At 42.5% G+C, this 21,041-nt stretch overlaps 1 protein-coding gene across 1 annotated transcript in view; it reads right to left on the minus strand.

Annotated features, from left to right (window-relative positions):
* Window positions 1-21,041, minus strand: part of GPAT2 (glycerol-3-phosphate acyltransferase 2, mitochondrial) — a 208,070-nt gene that overhangs the window by 25,025 nt on the left and 162,004 nt on the right. The window contains exons 13-16 of the mRNA XM_073623599.1: window positions 13,016-13,093; window positions 12,796-12,927; window positions 7,764-7,884; window positions 7,017-7,088 (exon numbers count right to left, since the gene is read on the minus strand). Of these exons, the coding sequence (XP_073479700.1) occupies window positions 7,017-7,088; window positions 7,764-7,884; window positions 12,796-12,927; window positions 13,016-13,093 (403 nt within the window). The remainder of the gene's footprint in view (window positions 1-7,016; window positions 7,089-7,763; window positions 7,885-12,795; window positions 12,928-13,015; window positions 13,094-21,041) is intronic.

Genomic DNA, 21,041 nt, shown 5'->3' on the forward strand with positions numbered 1-21,041 from the left:
TATGCAGGATACAGTGCCTGAAGCACTATTACAGGCTGTCCCAACAGCATGGGGTCCGGGTACAGTTCCCAAGGTTTTACCAAGGTTGCACTGATCCAGATACACTGCTTCTGTGTTGTTCGGTGTTAGAAGACAGTGAATGTTGATTTTAAAAATCTTAATGGAATAATAAAGAAAAATAATATACCAGTGAAAAAAATCCAGGAATGAGAAAAGTCCATCACTTACAGAAACTAGCAAAAAACGGAGAACTCATGGAGTGAGGAAGGGTTATAGGGGAAGTATACTCAAAAGCATGTCAAATCACCTGAAGGTATGAGCCTATAACCCATTGTGTATGAATAAAAGTTCTGTACTGTATGATTAAGATATATTACGTTTAGACATAAGTACATTTAAACATTTTATCTGTTTTAGTTTAAAACAATGAGAACACGTTACCACTTGACCTTTTCCCAGCAATTATTTTCCCATTCCTATACTTTCATAAAATAAGCACATTACGATTTCTAAGAATGCTGAAAGTTCTATAAATTGAAAAAGCAAAAACGTATACAAAGGACTTTATTGCTATACTGTATGTAATTGTGTATGAAAAATATATCTCATTCATTTGAGGGACACAGGAGATCCCCATTTTTGTCAGTTTACTGCAGAAGTGGTCAATACCGAGGGGTGGAATGCTGCCATCATCTGCTGGGTGGAGTGTTACACGTGCTCTTTTTCCTTCCATTCAGAATTGAGAAAGCCCCTTCCTCTTATTAATGCTGCCTGCATGTGACCCATGGATCGATCCTAGGTAGGTTTCTACTGCCTGCCTACAGTGGCCACCAAAACTTTTGCTACCAGCAGTTGGGCTTGTGAGTTTTCAAGACCTAGCCTCATGCACTGAACTGTATTGCCCCTTGTTTTGCGGTGGAACATGCTGGATCCCAGACACAAAGGGAACAGTTCCACTGCCCCGGGTACCTTCAGGTTATGATCCACTAACGGTTCCAATACCTGCAAGTGCACCCAATGAAAGGCTTGACACTGACAACCTGGAATTTTGTCATGTGTCAGCAAAATTGTTATCTCATCATCAGGTGGCCTGCCTCTGAGCCACCTAAACTCTCTCTGAAGAAAAAAGAAAACTATCCCCCTGCAGGTTAACCACTTCAATACCGGGCACTTTCCCCCCTTCCTGCCCAGGACAATTTTCAGCTTTCAGCGCTGTCGCAACTTGAATGACAATTGTGTGGTCATGCAACACTGCACCCAAACTAAATTTTTATCATTTTCTTCCCACAAATAGAGCTTTCTTTTGGTGGTATTTGATCACATCTGGGGTTTTTATTTTTTGCACTATAAACAAAAAAAGACCGTCAATTTTGAAAAAAAAAACTGATGGGCACTGAAAAGCGGCACTGATGGGTACAGATAAGTGGCACTGGACAGGCAGCACTAATGAGGAGCTACTGACAGGCATGACTGAGTGGCATCTGAAGGGCACTGACAGGCATTACTGATGGGGCACTGATTGCCACTTTTATGGGCACTGGCAGGCATTTATTATGGGGCACAGGCTGGTAGGTGATGGGCACATAATACGGGGGCTGCACTGATAATCAATGTGCTGATTATCAGTGCAAACCCCTCTCTGACAGGGCTCTCCCTGTCAGCGTGAATGGAGGAAAGCCGTTTCCTGGTTCACACGATGATCAGCTGTGATTGATCACGTGGTAAGAAGCCTCTGTCAGAGGCTCCATACCAGGATCGGAGTTGCGGTGTGCCAGACTGACACACGGCACCTCCGATCGCTGCGCTAAGTGCCGGCTTGTTATCCTGATCACATCATATGACGTCCAATCAGGATAACTAAACCACTTAGCCGCTGTCATATTGCTATATGGCGGGTGGCAAGTGGTTAATGTCATAACATGTTAGTATGCATCACATACTAGCACATTATGAGAGACTTACCTTAAAATGAAGCCATCCAGCAGCACACTACTGTCACACTGCCAGGGCTTCCATCTTTACCAGGTCTTAATTCCAGGTTTGCGGGCTGCAGCAGTTTGAATGGCCGAGCTGTGATGATGTCACTCCCACGTATGCGCATGGGAGCCACGATCACGGCACAGCACTCTGAAGGGATGGCATACTCAGTATGCTGTCTATTCAGAGTGCAGTGCGCCGGTGACACCACCGGCTGCAGGAATAGTGAATATTTCCTAAACGGTGCACGTTTAGGAGATATTCCTTGTACCTATTGGTAAGCTTCATTATAAGCTTAAATGTGGGTAGAAGTCAGAAAGGGTTGTTTACTACCGCTTTAATGGACAATGCTACACCTGAGGAGTCGCAAGCTTCTCTAGAGTACACAAGATAGCCAAGACCTTTCCAGAGCATGCTTTCCCTTTGAAGGGAACTTTGTTAAAAATTAAAAGAAAACAGGCTGCCCCCACTGTAGATCCAGCAGTTTCCTGTCTTAAGAAGGAGCCTGGGAGAAAAAAAACATTAAAAGTAAGTAGCTACAAATACTTTTTATATAAGGACACTTACCTGTCCAGGGAGCCCGCGATGTCGGCACCCCAAGCCCATCCGTCCATTGGCTCCGGGTGCAGGCGCTGGCATCTTCACTAAGGGAAACAGGAAGTGAAGCCTCTGGCTTCACAGCCTGTTTCCTACCGCGCATGTGCAAGGTGCGCTGCGCCTCCTGGATAGCCCCGCTGTCTTCCGAGACCTGCGTGTTTCCAAGAAGGCAGCGGGGGCGGGGGTTGGGTTGGGGAAGGAGGGGCTGGAAATTTTACCACACAAAGATGCGGTGATCTTACACGCAAGAGGGAGCAGATACCTGGTTTTGACAGGTATCCCCTTCCCCTCGAAAGGTGCCAAATGTGGCAGCAGAAGAGGGAGGAAGCAAACAAGTCGAGCGTCCCCTTTTGGCTGGAGCTCAGCTTTAACAAAGCCTTCACTATTCCTGTGGAAATTGTGTCTGGCAGACTTTGTTTAATGACTCCATAAACGTGAATGGAACTCTTATCTAAAACGGTTTCCTCTGACAGATTAGGCTTTGCAATATGCCCTGGCCCTGAAACTAGTCTGACAAACAGACTAGTAAATCCTTCAGAAGGAATCCAGTCACTATGCAAGCTAATCTATTTATGAACCTTTTGGAGGTTATGCCTGCAGTCTTGAATCATTGCCTCATTTTTCATAGAGTCTCCTGTCAGTAAACAAGAGGACTCCTCTAGTTAAGGCCTCAATTTTCAAGTTACTAAATTCTCAAATAAATCTTCTCCAGCATGAAAGGGGGGCATTGTCGACTGGCCTTTATGTACAACCAGCATATCAGATGCTTTGGTAGGAGAGGTAGTTTTAGGGGCTACAAGCTAGAATTTCACTCTCTCCTCTCCTTGGTTCATGCATTCCATCCTTTGTCACCGCACAGATTAGCAGTCCTCCATATGCTGCCCTCATGGGTCTCCTGGAGCAGGAGGTCATCACCCCAGTACCTGAATGGCCCATGTTTTTTTTTTACCACTGTCCAAATCCTGCTGTAGACAGTGGTATAACCCAACAGTCTGAATTTTTTTGTGTCCCTTGATAAACTCAGTAAGTACAAAGATATGTTTTTGGATTTAAGACACAAAGCGGACCTAAAATTTAAAGGGTTATTTTTATACCAGTTCTCAAAATATGCATTCGCCTACTCACATTTGGCGAGTAAACAAATGAGGAGAGCGAGTAATGACAGGGCTGTGCTGTCCCAGGAATGTATAGCCAGTGCCCCATTTCAATACATACACAATCAGCCACCTAAGACCACCTCTCTCCACCTCCTGCCACACATCCCCGCCCAGGCTCGCAGAGCATGCAGTTCAATAGGCATTAAAGCCGACTGGGACCGCCCCTCTCCGCCTCCCTACTGCACATCCCCGCCCAGGCACACAGACCATGCTATTCCATAGCCATTAAAGAGCCGCCTGGGACCGCCCCTCTCCGTCTCCGTTCTGCTGCACATCTAAGGAGTGGGGCGGTCCTAAGTGGGCAGGCTCAAACCGTTTCCGTCTGGCCCCAGTGTGCACAGTGATGACTAACCCCCGTGGCTGCAAAATGGTAAATATGACAGTGTGCTGGAGGCATTAGTAAAATGGGGGATTAAAGATGTGTGCTGGTGTTGAGAGCAAGCATGCCTCCGAGTTATTCGGAGGCATAGATATAATGGATGGAGGGGGGGCGTTGTATTCGAAGGTTTGAATCATATCTGTGCCTCTAAGCCACCCCCCTTCCTAATCCATCATACCTATTACTCCACCCCCCCCTTCCTTTCCCAATCCATCATACCTATGCCTCCAAGTGTAGATATCAAGTAGATATCATGGATTGGGGGGGGGGGGGGGGGCGGTGGAATTGGAGGTTTGAATCATATCTGTGCCTCTATGCCACCCCCCCCCCCCCCTAATCCATCATACCTATGCCTTCACCCCCCTCCTTTCCCAATCCATCATACCTATGCCTCCAAGTGTTCTGGAGTTCTGGAGAGGGGAGGTCAGAAGATGAGGTGTGCTGGGGTAGGTTGTTAAAAAGCACAGATAAGGGGCGCATTGGAGGTAGAGGCGTACTGGGGGAGGCGAAAAAAACCCAATACTGAATAAAGCATTTAACAGTGTCATTTCATGAGAAAATTTACGAGGGCGTACTTAGGGGCGGGGCGGGGCAGGGTGGGGCAGGGTAGGAGTAACTCTTAAGACCTGGCTAGTAGCTCAGGACTTGAAATTTTGAGCCCTGGTTATACTATAATATTTAATTGTGTTTTGTGAAATAAAAATCTATATGGGGACACAACACCTAAGGTGTTATATATTTTTCTTCATATTCATTTATATATTTTGATAAAGTTCACTGTGGTCTTCAAATCAGGTCTTTTTTTTTTTTTTTAGTTTTTTTTTTTTTTTAGTTTTTTTTTTTTTTTTTTTATAAGAGTTTTCACTGTGAACTCTAGACTGTTTAAAGGAATGGGATTGGGGGGACCATTATTTTTGGAATTTCCTCAATGCAGGAAGGTTACCTATTACCCGCACACAATGGACGCAATCATTTTGTTTTGTGAACCAATTTCCCAGGAAAAAGTGCCATAATCATGGACAGCATGCTCTGCCCCACAGCACCAGAAGTTCAGCAGCAGGAAGGAAACGGCAGCTCTGAGCGAAGATTTCATCAGAATGCAGTAGCCTGCACATCGTGGGACATACAGCACTTCATTGCAACTACAACCGTAGAAAAAAAAAAAAAATTGTTTAGCTAAACTTTAGCTTTAATTTACCCATAATACCTATAGCTACCAAGGCAAAGAAGGACTTGTTTTAAACTACTTTTACTGCTTGTTCACAAAACATAAATATTCTAACTTTTTTCTGGGCAAAGGTTCACTTTAAATGGATAATTAATCAATAATTATTAATCCCTTCCCACCTACCGTACACAGATATGAGACATCACTGGTGGGCCTTTATCCACAGGGCCGCAAATCTGCGCATCTCTCCTTGTGCTGGGAGAACGCCACACAGCGAGCTTCCAGCACAAACTGGGCTCTCCCCAGGAGCCCGGGTCTCATACGAAAGATCAGGTCCCGGGACTCCTGGTCCTGGGTCACCTGATCACTGTAATAGCCTCTGATTGGCTATCACAGTGGTCAGTCACTGTGCAGCCCACCCCTGAGCTTACTTTCTCTTCTCTACTTGCAGGAGATGAAAGTGTAAATAAACACAAAAGTGTGTAAAAAAAATATATTGTCAAAAGTATTGGGACACCTGCCTTTACACACACATGAACTTTAATGGCATCCCAGTCTTAGTTCGTAGGGTTCAATATTGAGTTGGCCCACCCTTTGCAGTTATGACAGCTTCGACTCTTCTAGGAAGGCTGTCTACAAGGATTAGGAGTGTGTCTATGGGAATGTTTGACCATTCTTCCAGAAAAGCATTTGTGAGGTCACACACTGATGTTGGAGAAGGCCTGGCTCGCAGTCTCCGCTCCAACTCATTCCAAAGGTGTTCTATCGAGTTGAGGTCAGGACTCTGTGCATGCCAATCAAGTTCCTTCACCCCAAACTTGCTCAATATTGAACCCTACGGACTAAGACTGGGATGCCATTAAAAGCTCATGTGCATGTAAAGGCAGGCGTCCTAATACTTTTGACAATATAGTGTGTGTGTATATATATATATATATATATATATATATATATATATATATATATATATATATATATATATATATAGATAGATAGAGAGAGAGAGAGAGAGAGAGATTGAGATTCAAAAAGAAAAAAAAAAATAGCTAGATTAAGGTTTGATCTAGGTCAGTGCCAGGGTTATCGTTAGGGTTAAAGGTCAGGGTAGGTATATTTTGGGTAAGATTTTTTTTTTTAAAGCATTTTTTTTAAATTAGCGTCTGTGTTTTTTATGTAGGATATAAAAAAAGCAAAATGTACACCATTGTTTCTGGGCCCTATTACAGCTACAAACAACAACACACACATATGTGGTATCGCTGCAGAATTTATTCTGGGTTATTTGGTGGTAAATTATGCTAATAGCAAGAAAGATGCAGCTAAATTAAAAAAATACTATTTGGGGCCATTTTTCCTTTCGTAATAAAAAAAAAAAAAAAAAGAAAGAAAGAAATCAGGAGATATCTATTACTATTTACCAACAGAAGAAAGCCCAATCTGTCCTGAAAAAAACAAGGATACATAAAGTAGTTGTGATGATATGTACAGTTTTACTAACACATGTCAAAGTTGCAATTGTGTTCAGGTATTAAGATTTGTTTTACCCTCTGTCACTAAGGGGTTAAGAAATAAGACTTGCAACTGTTCAATGCCTATAAATTTGTAAAAGAAAATTACATTTCTACATCTAGTTATGTTGGCGATAGGAATATTGTTAGGTGTAAATTAAAGAGATATGAGAGAAAAGTCATCCTTCATAAAGCAGCAATTACATGATAAACATAACGCATTAACTTACCATAAGATCCATCATCTTCTGCTTTCAACAGCAGGTAATGGTGCAGTTGATCCACATAGTCTGTTTCGGTTTCTGTAGAAAACAGGTAAGTCTTATTCATTTTTATTTTAAATTCAGATTTTATATTAACAAACAAGGAAAAAAAACAAAAAAAAAAAAAAAACAAAAAAACAAAATACAGTAGCATACACAAAGAAAGAAAAAAACAAACAAAAATCACATAGCTTCATAAAGCAATAAGTACACCACAAAAATAAATAACATCTTCAATACATTTGAATTATTACCAAATTCTTAAAGTATTCAGAAATATCTAAAAAAATAAATACTCCAGGGCAACCAATATATGTTATATCAATGTAATGAAACTCTCTATGGCAGGCCATCCTTGTCAATTACAGATCAGAAATTATAGCATGATGCGTCCATCCACCTTTTCCATATTTTTTCAAATTTCTGAGAGGCATTGCATAAGAGTATTTCTCAAACATTATAGGTTTATCTATTTCCTGAATCCAGTCTGCAAGGGTAGGAGGATTGGGTGAAACCCGTCTATTTCGAATATTCATCCTGTTGCACTACCTTCGACCCAAATGCCTCTAACTAGGACATGGTAGACCGTGCCCTGCGTATTTTAAGTTCAATGTGTCTTAAATGATTTAAGGTGATAAAGACAACATTCGCTCATAGCAGATAATTCTCCTGCATGGTGTCTCCCCCACTTATCTGATGATACTTATATCATACCAGTTCCACAGGTTTCATGCTCCAGCAGGAATAACGCAGCCCTCTCATATGCCCTCAACACTGGGCCCAAAAGATGACACAGGAAGACAAAGAAATCAGCGTGATGTTCTGAGCGGCCCAACTAGTATAGGAGAAAAGCGGTGAGCAAAATTGTTATTAGTAATAACTTAATAGGTCGTACAGTTAACCTTTTCCTTGACATGTACTGCAAGAAAATACCAGCACTCTTGTAGGACTATGCTGCACTTGGGTAAGGATAAAGGGAAGAGAACAGGAAAATGCAGCAATGAATTTCACCCATCACTATCAATAGACAACCATAAACAATAGACAACCTCTGATGATACCCACTCGGATGAAACATGTCAGGCTGGTTTTGAGACACAAGCACCCAGAATTTCGATTTGGTGATGATCTCCCCTTGATTGGGTGAGACGCCCACTGACTGCTGGAAGTTTACCGCTTTGTTGCTGCCTGGAACAAGTGAATGGATGCAAGCTTTGCAGTGTATTTTAACCATCTACTTACTGGTGATTGACGAGTTCAGATGTGATCCCTTCGGAAGTTATTAATCAATGCCTATCACTTGCTGATATCTGGTAAGCAGATTAGATTCTCACGTGGTGTGGTGTGCTTTCCTATACACAATGAAAACTGGTGAAGGGATTATCATCTTTCCTTTTTTTAATACTTCAAATACTGTTGCTTTTTATTAGCGCCGCATGTGGACCTTTTATATTTTTTTAACCATAAACCAAAGCCATGTTCACTGCAATTTCTACTTGTTCCGGTAACAGCATACTACTGCACTGTATTCTTGTATTTTGTAGCACATTTGTATCTAAGGGTTCTCAGAGTTCAATTTACCTGACGCACAGTCATTAAATATTTTAATATATCTAAAATAAGATTGTAAAGATTTTACCATTCAGAAATTTACGGAAATAATTCATAGAAAACCCACAGTCACGCAGTAGTGGTCAATATGTTATTTCACAACAAAGATGACAAATCCGTGTGGATGATATTTCTGTACAAGTTGATTGGAAAACCTGCAAGATCTTTGTGGTGTAAAGCCCTTCCTGCTCCCAGGCCTTAACTTAATCCAAGGAAACTCGCTCCTTTCCTGTGGGCACAATGGCCAACAGACAACAGCTAGTTTTAGCTTTGTGTCAGTTATGGTATGCAATAAACCATACCTCTCAATGGTGTATTAAAACCAAAGTAAGCCTCAGATTTCCTGACAGGCTTCCTGATTCTCTGCTGCAGCCCCAATTTGATCCTATGCAAATAGTGACTTTCTAAAAGTTCCTTTCCTCTGAACCATCAGTAACTTAAGGGCACCTGTTTCTGGGCTATGGACATTTAACTATTTAGATATTCCTATTCCGTAGTAAAAGAGCTTTAAAACAAGTCATCTCTGAGCTCCTAAGGTGCTTTTAATGTGAAGTTATTAATTCTTAAAAAACAAAACAAGTCTGTTAGTTTCCAAGGCCTCGTATAAACCACCTTTGTTGGATCTCATCCTACCTAATTCCACCGCACCTTCCAGCGTTACTTACAATTCTAATCCCACCTCTCCTCTTCCTTTCTCCATTGGGGTCCCTCATGGTTCTGTACTTGGACCTCTCCTATTCTTGATCTACACCTCCTCCCTGGGTCAGCCGATAGCCTCCCATGATTTTCAATATCATTTCTACGCTGACTGCTAAAAATGGGCTCGGGTTCCTAGTCCCAACCCACCTGCCCGATCATGCCAGGAAGCCGACACTGCACACCGCTAATCACAGGCAGTGAGACATTTCCCGGTCTGTGCAGCTGCGGACTGGGAAATGTCTCACTGCCTGTGATTAGCGGTGTGCAGTGTCGGCTTCCTGGTGGGATCGGGCAGGTGGGTTGGAACTAGAATTCCGAACACTCCCGAGCCCATCTCTACGGACAACACCCAAATCTATCTCACTACCCCTCAGCTCACTCCAGTCTCCTTGCGCATCACTAATTTGCTAACAGACATATCATTCTGGATGTCACATTACGTCCTGAAACTCAATCTATCCAGAACCGAGCTCATAATATTTCCTCTCCCGCATTCCCCTACCCCTGACTTTTCTGTCAAAATCAATGGCCCATCCATCAACCCATCCCCGCATGTCAGGGTGTTAGGTGTAGTCCTGGACTCTGAACTCTTTCGGCCCCACATTCAATCACTGTGCAAAGCTTGCCGCCTCAATCTCTGCAACATCTCCAAAATATGCCCTCTTCCTAACCAATGACACCACAAAGCTTCTAGTTCAGTCCCTGGTTAGCTCTCGGGCTCAACTACTGCAACTGCTTCCTTATTGGCTTACCTTTAAATAGCCTATGCCCTATTCACTCCATCATGAATGCTGCTGCCAGACTTATCCACCTCACCAACCATTCAGTGTCTGCTACCCCTCTCTGCCAATCCTTCCATTGGCTGCCACTCACCCAACTAATTAAATTAAAAACAATAACTTACAAAGCCATCCACAACTTGGCCCCCAGCTACATCACCAACTTAGTCTCAAAATACCAACCAAATCATCCTCTTTGAACCTCCCAAGATTTCCCTCTCTCTAGTTCCCTTATCACCTCCTCCCGTGCTCACCTCCAGGACTTCTCCTGAGCCTCTCCCATCCTATGGACTTCCCTACCCCAATCTGTCCGACTATCTCCTACTCTATCCATTTTTAGGCGATCCCTTAAAACCTCTCTCTCCAGAGAAACCTATCCCGGCTCCACCTAACAACTCTGCTTTTATTTTCTCCATCAGCTCATCCCCCGCAGTTATTACCTATTGTGTCACCCTGACCCTCCCTTTTAGATTGTAAGCTCTAATGAGCAGGGCCCTCTGATTCCTCCTGTATTGAATTGTATTGTAACTGTACTGTCTGCCCTAATGTTGTATTGTTGGCGCTAGATAAATCCTGTATTATAATGTAGTAGCTGACCTTTCTAATTCCACTTTCAAAAAGTCAAAAATCGCTTTCCATATATATTTATCCAAATCGATTCTCATAACATCAGATGACTGCAATTTCCATCAAAGGAGCAGCCAGTGGACAGGACTATTTATGCTTTACTAGCTCTACTTCCATAAGTGAGCTATGCTTGCCAGTATTAGCAGTTCTATGGCAATGGAACACTGTCAATCAACTGTAAAGGGGATGGGTAGGAATGTGGCTGCAAAATAAACTCCAGAAGATACAGGCAAGCTATGTGCTTACACAGTATCCTGTACCTCCGAACAGATAGCCATGGGACACAAATTGACCACACAAGCAGGGATAAGCTTCTGTGCTTAGCAAGGTCAGTTTACAACAAGAAAGAAGGTGGATTGACCGTATCAACAGGTTATTCTAATCAGAAACCATATCACAATCAATAAAAGAATATGGTATAATGAACTTATTTAAAGATGGCATTAAAAAATATTATTTTAAGGTAAGAGTTTAAATTTCTCCACAATGCCAGTAGCTACAGAGTTGACTAAAGCGGTATTAAACCCAAAACCAAAAAAGTCATATTGCAGCTTACCAACCATCAGATGTGGTGGTCCCATACATTTTTTTTTCTTTTACTTTTTCCCCTCTGCATTTATCTAGTGATCTGGCCAGTAACACACCTCCTGTATTAGTGAGATATAACTCTGGTGGAATGAGAACAGGAGTCACAGCAGACAGCAGCATTGTAAGTCTGGGCGGGGGGTGTTAAATGTATTGGCAGATTTAGAACCACTAACAAACTGAAGCCAAACTCCAGCTCACACTTTATATTCAGTTACAGGAAACAGTTTTTTTTTTTTTTTTACTTTTGGGATAAAGGTTTTACATAAATAAAATCTGATTTTTTTAATCACCCCTGCCAGTTAAGTAGTTTGTCCCATTCATGTAAAATGATACATTCTGCTGGAGAGTTTGTGCTGTGAAAAACAACAGACTTTCTGGATTAAAATAGAAAATAGAAATAAAGCCTAAAAAAAGGAAACTAATAAAGCCATCAAATCTAAGAACTGGTAAGCTGCAATATAATAAATGTTTACTTTTGGGTTTAATTTCGCTTTAAGGGCTTGTTTTAAAGTGCTTTTACGGCATATTTAGAATATTCAAATGCTTTGTGTGCATGATCTAAACACAGGTTCACGTTAAACCTGGAGATAAGCTGCTCAAGCAGACAATACTAAATTGTGGGAGGGGGAAAATGTACTTGTCTATACACTAGACCGGGGTTTCTCAACCAGGGTTCCTCCAGGAGGTTGTTAGGGGTTCCTTGAGCAATGAGCAAGTTCTGCTTCTGAGATAAGTTCCCACTGACACCACTGATCCCTTTTAGCCCAGGTTCACACCTATGCGAATTAGATGTCCGTTTCCCCGCATCTAATTCGCATAGCAGGAGAATGTGACTGGCCCCCTATGGAGCCAGTTCACATATCTCCGGGGCGGCTGTGCGCTGTGACGTTGTGCGTCTTTGGCTCCGTTTCAGGGCCGAATTCAGGCATAGAATCGGCCCTGATTCGTCCCTGAAACGGGGAACAGGGACGCACAGCGCTCCTGTGCAATCTGCAGCCTGTTATAGTGTGAACCCGGGCTTAGCTATCCCAGTGACCACTAGTATAAGAAGCATTCTTCCCACAGACCATGACACTAATGTCTCAGAAGTTGTAAATATAGTCATTTTTAGCAGGGGTTCCCTGAGACCGGAAAGATAAATCAAGGGTTCCTCTGTGTTTAAAAGTTTGAGAAACCCTGCACTAGACGACACTCTTTTGATGTTAACATAATATCAGTAGCCTGCAGAGGGTTCACCAAAATGCAGATTATCTGTGAGGGTAAGAGCTCATATATATTTTTGGCTATAAATATAGCTATTATATTTAAAAAAAAAAAAACTGTTGGACTACAAGATTTAGAGTAAAAGTTAAATAAAAGAACTGCACGTATATGGATATCCACATAATAAAAAGAAGCAGATTCTATACTTCAGTTAGTAATACAACCCACCCATGCAGTACCTTGTAGTGTCTCTTTACTTTTTCTTCTGTGTATTCGCAGTCACTGTCTGAAAAGTCATCAGTAGCTCTCCACATAAGGCTGTCTGCAAAGGAACGCCTCCCAGTGTCACAAGCTGGAGTTGCATTGGGATCCTAAGAAGACAGACAAGAGGCCCTGACATCTGACTGCCATACTTTCTAATGCGTGCAAGTTAATGTCTGCCATAAATGTACACCTTACTTCATACATGGAAAGGAGACCACAGTGAATCAGCTTGTCCATAATATCCTGGCACAGAATATACAGGGGCTGACATGGCTGCAATACAATGAAAGAAAGTCATAAGATTAATAAGTCCTTTCACTACTCTGTACACATACACAATGGCTAATTTATACAAACTTAACTGGCAGGACATTTCCAGAGGTTATAGACTTTCCACCAACCCTTCCTAATTAGGTCAGGTCCTTTTGACATGTAAAGAAGGGGTGTGTACTTTGCTAATAGTCTGTTTCTGGCTCCTCCCACTCACCCCCGTAGGCTTTTGTCAATTTTTCACAACTCAGTGTGGGAACTAACAGTGTATGATACTCTTGGTGGTTGGAGAAAAATGTAGGATTCAGACAGGAGGTGAGGGATATCCCTGTGTCCTGAGATGTACTCCAAGAAAAGTCCAAAATCCTAATTTCTAAATTGTACATCACAGGGCACATAGGAATTCATATGTATGACTACTTTGGGTAGACAACACATCAACAAGCCCAAATATGCTAAAACCCCAAAACAGAATGGGGGAACCTAACTACAGAGCTGCCTGGAAGACCTTCTGCTCAAAACAGGCATCTGGCGGTGAGGGGATGTGACGTGCTAGAAACCGGGGGAGGGGCCTGACGGTGGCGTGGTGGAGGAGGGCGGAGGTTTGAATGGTGATGGTGGTAGGGACGGCTCGGGGTGAGAGCCCGTGTTTGTCCCGCTAATCTTCCACTTTGGTACAGCGGGAGGAGTTGCTCCTGAAGAGGAAGCCGGGGATTGTGAAACTGGCCACAAACATCCTGGTTCGATCAGAGGAGCACACAGCGCGCTGTTACGTCCTCCCTGCACCCGGCTCCCTGGCTCTGCTCTCTGCTCGGGATCTCCCCTCTACAGCCGTGTATGGAAAAAGACTCATAGGCTTGCTTTTTATAGCAGCCCCACCATTAAGCAAGTGATCCGATCGATCTCGGAGGACCCCTGAATTCCAGGCTACCCCTTGAAAATGTATCTGCATCCCCCGGTGACCGTAAGGCATGACCGTGTTGGCAGCGTGGTCTCCTCTTGAAATCTGCGGGCTCCAGGTAGGATCAGCTGACGCTAAGTTCTATTCATATTGCGCTGGACTCTTTTTTTTCTCTCTGCGTTTCTGAGGAACTGAGGAATCATATTGTGGTTCAGTAGAACTGAAAAAATAAGTTAAACTGAGTGAACACTGATGGGAATAGCTGTGGTGAGAGTAGGGTGCTTGTCTAAAGGATTTGAAGATTTTTTTTTCTTACCTCACTTTACCTAAGTTAGACAGTTTGCGGAGAAGTGAAATGGTCAAGGCCTATATGTACCGCAGGATCTCCAAAGGCTGCACTGAGTCTCACTTAAAATACCTGGATTGTAGCCAGCTTTGCGAAGTGTGGGAGAGTACATGGTGAGGAGGCTAAGTGGGGCGAAAGAGTTACAGGGAGAAATTAAGAGCAAGCCAGACACAAGGAAGAGGAATAGAGCTGGGTGGCGAAGAACATGAAAGGTCGCTTCCAAAAAGCTGCAGAATCTAAAAAGCCCAGAGAAAGTTTGAACTCAAGCTCCATTCAAAAATATCTAAAAGAAGGGCAATTAAAAAGCCCGGTCATGGATAATAGACAACAGAGTGTGAAAGATAAGAAGAAGGATCCAGCTAAGAACAAAGGAGCCCAAGGGGGGACCCCCAGAGGGGCGATTCCCCCAGAAGCGGATTTGGACCTCAGCATGGAGGCAGATACGGATGCACTCCCAATAAAAATGGAGATGCAGGACATGTTTTCCAAACTAGAGGACTCAATTAAAGCAGAGATTCTCAATGTAAGGGCAGATTTGGGTCACCTCTTGAAACGAGTAGAAGTAGTTGAGGAGGCATCAGAACAACAGGAGCTTAAGATTACAGCTCTTAAAAATCAAGTTAAAAAGCTACAGTCAGATCAGCGGGAGATGCTTTACAAATTGGAGGAACAGGAAAATCAAAATAGGCGGCAAAATGTAAGGATTAGATCTATTCCAGAACACAGAGGAGAGGATTTGTCCTTCAAGATGAAAGAGTGGAGGATCTGGAGGTGGAGGAAGGAGTGGTGGGGGAGAGGGGAAGGAGGGGGTTGGGAGTTCCCGCAGATTCTTTTCAAGCAGAGGGCAAGGGGGACGTGCATGAGTTTGAAATAAGGTGTGTCTTAAAAATCGGGTCTGATGGAAATTAACTGCTTGACATATAATGTAAAAGGGCTAAATTCCCCCATATCGTTTTTTTTGCAGGAGACCCACCTGGTGTTGGAGGAGGGCATTAATCTATACTCAAGGAATTTTCCGAGGTGGATCTACTGCGATTCCCCCATTAAACAGGCGAAGGGAGTGGTAATCGGTTTTTCTAAACGGATCAAATATGCATTGATAGAAAGGAGAGCGGACCCGGAAGGCCGTTTCCTAGTCTTTAAGGTTAAATTGGGGGAAAGGATTTTTACTCTTGCCAATGTCTATTGTCCGAATAGAGACCCGATCAAATATCTCTCCCAGACCCTGAATAGATTGATGGAATTTAAGGAGGGGGAAGTGATATTAGCGGGAGATTTTAATTTTTGCCTAGATCCAGCCTTGGATAGGTCATCTAGTGCACAGGAAGTAAGTAAAAACCTCTTAACGAGCATAGGGCGTAAGTTGCACGACTGCCAAATGATAGATGTATGGAGGGTACAGCATGCAAAGGTGAGGGATTATACATTCTTCTCTCCTGTGCACAGGACCTCTTCAAGGCTGGATTATTTGATGGTGGATCACAGTTTATTGGACTCTGTAGGGGAGTCGAAGATAGAGATCATGACACTGTCAGATCATGCCCCTGTCATGATAAATGTGAAAATAAAAGGGCTCCAAAGGTTTCCTTATACTTGGCGTCTGAATGAAAATTTAATTGGGGATGAGAAGATAGCCGGAAAAATCCAACAGGAAATTGATGCGTTTTTTTTTTTTTGATCAATGATACCGGAGAGCTCTCGGGGGCAGTCCTATGGGAGGCCTTCAAGGCTTATATAAGGGGGGGGTTTTAAGTTCCATTGGAGTGGGTGAGAAGAAAGAGAGAACTAAAAGGAAAGAGAGCCTTATCGTTGAAATTCATAAACTAGAACAATTACATAAAGCCTCTAAGGGATATGATAGGCCCCTGCTACAGCAATTGATAATGAAAAGAGAAGAATTAAAAGACTTATTGGAGAATGAGTCAACTAGGATTATGAATAAACATCTAAGAGATAGCTACCGGGGGGGGGGGGGGGACAAGGTGGGCAAACGCTTGGCATCAATTTTGAGAAAAAAAAGGGATGTGAATTTCATAGATAAGATTCAAAATAATAAAGGTGAAATGAGGCATACATCCAAAGAGATAGGAGAAGAATTCAGGCAGTATTTTTCATCCCTCTACTCTGTCAGGCAGAGGGAAAATAGTGTCGGGAATAAGGATGAGAGGGTGAGAGATTTCCTGAAAGGGGCGGGGCTTCCTACTTTGTGTGAAAATGACATAATAGAACTAGAGAGACCTATAACCGAAGAAGAGATATGCCTAGCTCTGAAATCATCTCCTCCGGGCACCCTGGACCGGATGGCTTCACATCTAGCTTTTACAAAAGATTTAAAGACTCCTTGGTTCCAAGGCTCTGCCAGGTTTGGAATGAGCTGGGGAAGCAAGGAGAATTGTGTAAGGGAGTGTTAACGGCATCAGTGACTCTAATTCTTAAAGAGGGCAAAGACCGCACCCTATGCTCTAGTTACAGGCCGATTGAGCTATTAAACGCAGATATCAAATTATATGCCAAGGTGTTGGCGCTTTGGCTTAAGGAAAAAATGTCCTTCTTGGTCCACCCGGACCAAGTGGGATTTATTCCAGGAAGAGAAGGAAGAGATAATGGGGTGCGGTCTCTTCTCATATCTGAGGCTATCAAATCAAGCGTATCCCCAGGTTTATTTCTGTCAATAGATGCCGAGAAGGCATTCGATAGAGTAGACTGGGGATTTATGTTTAAAACGCTTGAAGCCATGGGAGTTGGACCTAACATGCTAAAATGGATTAAAGTCTTATATAACCATCCCACAGCATTTGTGAAGGTTAATAATTTAGCCTCAGCACAGTTCGTAATGGGAAACGGAACTAGGCAAGGATGCCCGCTGTCTCCTCTTTTATTCGGTTTGACTTTAGAGCCCTTATTGGCCACGATCCGAAAAAATCTGGACATTAGCGGCTGTATAGTGGGAAAGGAGGAGCCCAAATTGGCTGCTTTTGCCGATGATGTTCTTTTCTTCATCACGAAACCCAGGATCTCGATCCCCAATTTGCTGTCCACATTGAAGACGTACGGAGAGCTGTCAAATTATAAAATCAACCTTGATAAAGCCCTAAATATAAATGTTGATAAGCAGGAAGTAGCTAGACTTAGAGAGGTGTTTCATTTCCCTTGGAGGGAAAATATTAATTAACAGGGGTTAAGTTAGCAGGGTCTCTTAGGAGGATTTACCTGCTGAATTTTATCCCATTATTAGATGAAATTAGATCAGAAATAAAAAGAATATCGCATTAATAAGTAGCTTTGTATGGAATAATAAGAAACCTAGGATAGTGTACACGGTGTTGAGTAGAGAGAAAGCACAGGGGGGGTTGGCTATCCCAGACTTTAAAAAATATTATAAAGCGATTGTTTTATCACAGGCGATAGATTGGGCAAAAGGAAGTACTAATAAAAGATGGGTTAATTTGGAAATGGGTTTCAGTAATGCACGCTTAAATCACTTGTTTTGGAATCCTCCTCATTATAGGAATCTAGGTCCAGATACACATGATATAACTCACCACACATTTAAAATTTGGGACCAGATCCATCTTAATAGCAAATGGGAGTATAATTCACCCTTTATTTACTTAAAAGATAACACGTATTTTCCCCCGGGGATGGTGGAAGTGGGAGGAAATTGGATTTTGAATAGTGAAGCACAATTAAAAGATATCACTAATAAAGGAAAAATTTGCACATTTCAGGAACTATTAACACAAAGGGATTTAATGAAGGTAAATGGTTGGCGGTACGGCCAGCTCTTGCATTTTGTCGGAAGCATTCCTGGGCCTTTGAGAGAGGAAGAAGATTACAGGCCGATAGAGAAGCTATTTTGTAGGGAAACAGCAAGGAAGAATGTTTCTGCATTAAATAAAATTTTGTCAAATAGAGGAGGGCTGGAAGTACCGCCATTCATTAAAAAATGGGAAGATGAATTGGGAGTAGTATGTAATAAAAGTTCGGTGGGGAGCATCCGGGGGGGCAACACATGGTTCGGCAGTTGACATGAAAATGATTGAGACAAATTACAAGTGCCTGGCCAGGTGGTATGCGACTCCTGTTAAAATCAGCAAAATCCAATCTGACAAATCCCCTAACGGTTGGAGAGGATGTATGGCCCCGGGAATGATGGCGCATCTCTGGTGGGGTTGCTCAAAAATTTAAATATTCTGGCGGGAGGTGATCTAGCTTATCGAGGAGATTACGGGCAAAGCTATCCCGTATGACCCATGGGTTTGTCTGTTTCACGGTTCTGAGGGTTTGAATAGAGGGTATAAATCTTCCCTAATCCCATGTTTCTAAATTCAGCAAAGTGTGTAATTCCAAAAAAATGGCAGGAAGCGGAGGGGCCTAGGATTGGGGATTGGATTTCAAGGGTAAATGAAATTTATATTTTAGAGAAGACTGAGGCAGCTGATTCCCTGTTAAGGGGTCAAGAAGACAGTGGAGGTAGATGGGTCAAATGGGAAGCCTTTAAAAAATCTGAGAGATTTGCTGAAGTCATCATGATTTAATATATGCACAACTATACTTTTTGTCGTTATGCTTGTTTCGGAGAAAAAAGGACCTGCGGGGGGGGGGGGGGGGGTACTGGGGTGGAGTCAAAATTGGGGATCATCATTGTCTTACAGAGATATGTATACTTTGAAGAGTGTAATTTCTTTCTTTTTTGTATTTTTTTTTTTATTTTAATAAAATATAAAACAGGCATCTACAAAGTGGTTAAAGTTCATAAACGTGTGAAGAGAAGACCGGGTAGCAGCCTTAAAAACATCAACAGAAGCTTGATGCTGAATAGGCCAGAAATTCCTGGTGGAATGGGCCTTGACCGGGAAGGGAGGGACCTGCCCTTGATACCATAGGCCTAAGAAAATTAGCCAATTAATCCACCTAGAATTCCTGGATCAAGAAGCAGCCTGACCTTGAGAGGACCCTCAGGCAAAACAGGGAATCAGACTGTTGAAACAAAGCTGTAGTCCTTAGACACACTCAAACAACATCCAAAAGCACCTTCTCTTTAGGATGCTTGGGACAAAAGTATGACATGATGTCATGATTCAGGTGGAAAGAGGACCCAGGCCACAACACCACCTTATCCTGGTCGTGCAACGCTGTACCCAAACAAAGTTGATGTCCTTTTTTTCCCACAAATAGAGCTTTCTTTTGGTGGTATTTGATCATCTCTGTGTTTTTTATTTTTTGAGGTATAGACAAAAGAAGAGCGACAATTTTGAAAAAAAAATACAATATCGTTTACTTTTTGCTATAATAAATATCCCGCATTTTTTTTTTTCAAAAAAACTAATTTTTTCCTCAGTTTAGGCTGATATGTATTCTACATATTTTTGGTTAAAAAAAAAAAAAAAAAAGAAAAGAAAGAAAAAAGAGATAAGCAAAAGTTAAAGCGTCTACAAAATAGGGGATAGATTTATGGCATTTTTATTATTGCTACTGTCTGCTGTGCCTCCTGTGCTCATTTATCCAAAGTCGTGTCCCACTAATACAGGAGTGGTGTTACTGGCCAGATGACCAGGTGTAAAAAGCAAAAGAAAAGAAAATGGACGCAGACAGCACATCTAATGTTTGGTAAGCTGCAATATAATACATTTTTGGTTTTGGGCTTAATACCGCTGTAAAGCCAGAGACATCTCCACATCAGACTGAAGGAAAACCAAAATGTGCACCATGACATACTGTTGGGGGATGAAACTTACAAGCCTTATACCAGGCAAAAAAAAAAGCAGGATGGAAGACTGGACCCTCTGACAGCAAATCTGGCAAACCCAGAAGAGCCCACAGGTCAAGATTGTTTCCCAAGAGACCTACAATGTCTTCATATCACGTTCTTCTTGACCAAGCAGGTGCTAGTGCTATAAGAATCACTGGAATGCCCTTCACAGGCGAGGAAGAAGCAGAAGTGAAGGAAAAGTTTAGATTGGGTCTGCTTCTTCCTGAGCAGGGACTACTTGTTCCTTCTTGATGGTTGATGCATGCCACAGCTGTGGACATTGTCTAACTACACCTTTACAGGGACACCCTGAAGGCAGACAGACCACAGAGAGGGCCAGCTCAATTGTCCAAAGTTCCAGGATGTTGACTGGCAACTTCCACTCCTCTGATGACCACATTCCCTGAGCCAAGAGGTTTTCCACAACATCTCACCAGCCTGACAGACTGGCATCTTCCATCAAGACCTTCTACTTCATTGGAGGAAAATATATCCCAGTGTCCAGTATCTGCATGGACATCCACCTTTTCAAGGTCTATCTGGTCTTGGAAGTCAGATGGATCGTCAGGTCCACTCCGGACAATTGGCCCATAACCTACAGGAAATTGAGCTCTGGAGTGAAACTGGGCATAGGGAACCACATCAAAATGTGGCTACAATCTTCCTTACTGAGCTTTTGTAGTTAGTCAGTTATACATGCACCTGACAGAGCAGGAACGTTGGAAACTGTTAATGTATATGCACTGAAAATAAAATAAACTTCATACATTGAGCAAGACCCTTTTCGAAGTGCGGTCACTTGGATTGACTGTATATATATACTGTGGGTGTATATACAGTGCCTTGAAAAAGTATTCACACCCCTTGAAATTTTTCACATTTTGTCATGTTACAACCAAAAACGTACATGTATTTTATTGGGATTTTATGTGATAGACCAACACAAAGTGGC

The sequence above is a fragment of the Aquarana catesbeiana genome, linkage group LG03 (genome assembly GCF_042186555.1).
Source record: "Aquarana catesbeiana isolate 2022-GZ linkage group LG03, ASM4218655v1, whole genome shotgun sequence".
Taxonomy (NCBI): Eukaryota; Metazoa; Chordata; class Amphibia; order Anura; family Ranidae; genus Aquarana; species Aquarana catesbeiana.